Source organism: Gavialis gangeticus, unplaced genomic scaffold, assembly GCF_001723915.1.
Source record: "Gavialis gangeticus isolate Ggan-Ray unplaced genomic scaffold, GavGan_comp1, whole genome shotgun sequence".
Classification (NCBI taxonomy): domain Eukaryota; kingdom Metazoa; phylum Chordata; order Crocodylia; family Gavialidae; genus Gavialis; species Gavialis gangeticus.
Window position 1 is genome coordinate 44336107 of NW_017728997.1, and position 2198 is coordinate 44338304.

The 2198-nt window shown below is 37.3% G+C and overlaps 1 protein-coding gene and 1 long non-coding RNA gene across 2 annotated transcripts in view; one reads left to right on the forward strand and one right to left on the reverse strand.

Annotated features, from left to right (window-relative positions):
• The window catches only part of IARS (isoleucyl-tRNA synthetase), a 319713-nt gene that overhangs the window by 201730 nt on the left and 115785 nt on the right, over positions 1-2198 (reverse strand). Inside the window, exon 14 of the mRNA XM_019505112.1 lies at positions 1231-1329. Within this exon, the coding sequence (XP_019360657.1) occupies positions 1231-1329 (99 nt within the window). The remainder of the gene's footprint in view (positions 1-1230; positions 1330-2198) is intronic.
• Positions 1-2198, forward strand: part of LOC109289164 — a 25645-nt gene that overhangs the window by 15082 nt on the left and 8365 nt on the right. The gene's annotated exons all lie outside the window — the stretch shown is intronic.

Consider the following 2198-nt stretch of genomic DNA (forward strand, 5'->3'; position numbering starts at 1 on the left):
CACAGCTCACAAAGACACTCTCATGGACCCAGAGGGACAGCCTTCCATCTCCAGCTCCCTCTGTGCAAAAATGAAGTTTATTTCCTACTTATGGGGACTTTTTACCATATTGTACCATCTACACTTTTCCCAGAGCCTGATGAAGGGACTTTGATCCCAAAAGCTTGCAGAAAAGGACAATTTTCTTGCCATTTTCCAGCTGGTCTAATAAAAGGTATCATTTTGGAACCAAGACTTCTAGTTTTTTGTACGTCTTTTTGTAGGTCTCAGACTAACTCGGCTACCAAGTACATCCCTTTCATTTCCTAAGTGATTTTTAGCCAAACACCCCATTTTTATCTATCACAGTTTTCACTTAACTTCTTGACGTTTCAGAAATACATAAAGTACAGCATTTCAAATAACCGTAACTGTCCTATAGCAACATAATATGGGGGAGACTTTTTTTTTTTTTTCAAAACAAATTTCATCCTACCAGGGATTATACATAATAAAATGCCTAAATCATAATCATATGCTTATTGCATAGTACCACTAAAGGACAGAGTTACGGTTGTCTGGTTGCTCTCAATGAACCTTTCCATGCTTTTACACACTTGGATTTAAGCTTTATTTGGGCTTTTCCAGGTTTATAACGTGGTGCTGAAATAATTGCAAGATACCTTAATGCAGGGTTTGGCAAACTATGGCCTGCTGGCCAGATTCATCCCACAGGGTTTGGCCCAGAGCTGTGGGGCTGGCTTTAGCAGTATTTGGGGAGGGTAGAAGGGGGAAGCAGCAGCAGCAGCAGCTAGGTCCTAGTGCTAGCTTACCTCAGAACCCAGTTAGGTTGATACTGGACCGTCAGCCGAAAATGTTGCCGAACACTGCTTTAATGCATTATATTAAGTAATTGGTATATCCTAACACTAGCTGCATCTTAAAGTAGATGTTTTCTGGAATGTTATACTAAAGCAGAGGGTGTTAACCTCTATCAACTATACAGGTTATCATTAGCACCAAAAACATCGCTCCTATGCTCTCACCCACTTCCAGTTTTACAAACAAACCTCAAATTGGGAATCTGCTCTGGGCTTTGTCCATGTCACCATTTTAGTAATTTAGGACATAAAAGAAATAAAACAGTAATTTTACTGTGTATTACTAAGTATTACTGTATATTACTGAATAAAAGTTGAGAAATTAAGAATAAGCAATTCTTAAACTGAAAATATATACAAGATACATTACCAGTAGCATTGAGCATTATTCTCCAACAACTTCTCCACCATGTGCTCTACTCTTACAAACCAGCTTGGAACAGCTTTATATATCAGAGGGGTATCAGATCTGTAGGGGGGAAAGAACAAACTTTCAGAGATATGCATTTTAAATGAGTTAACACGTGTCCTTTCCCTGAGTGTGCAATTCCTGTATGCCTCTCTCTCCATACACACTATAATACTTCTTTAGCTAATGTACTGACACGTTATTTTTTTACATAAAAGATAGAAAGTAATTTGCAAGTTACTGTATTTGTTATTCCTTATTTTAGAGACCCTCAGAAAAGTGCAGCAGTTTAGTAAGTTTTAATCTAAAAATGTGCAAGAAATTCAAACTATATTTATGGGCTTTAATTTTATATTCCTATTCACTACATTGCATTTTGCTTATTTTAATAACAGTAGAATCAGTGTAATATTCTTAAGCCTTCCAACCAAGTTAATGCTATAGTAATCTGACCACACAGAAATGAGCTCAACCTTAAAAAGGTATCACACAAAGGAAGCACACTAACGTATATGTTGCATTTCAGTTAATAGATTTAAATAAACACAACATAGCAGGGGTACCTGCTACTTGTATGAAAGGGCTCCAGACAACAATGACTTAATAAAAACCTGAAAGAACAAGTTAGGAATAAGCAGAGAGCCTACAAAGATGGGAAAACGATTAATCAGCAAAGAAAGCTAAAATTTCAGGGTCAAGCAATGTAGGAATAAAGTGAAAAATGCCAGGAGTCCAGCTGGATCCACCTAGCAAAGGATATTAAAGAGAAAAGGGTTCTCCACCTTTATAAATAAAGAAGTAGGGCTACAATACATAGGGCAGAAGAACTAGATAATTTCAATGCCAGGATTCTGAAAAAAAAACAGGCACATAACAGATTTGGTGGCAAGTATTTTTAATACATCCATCAAATTGGCGGGGGGGGGGGC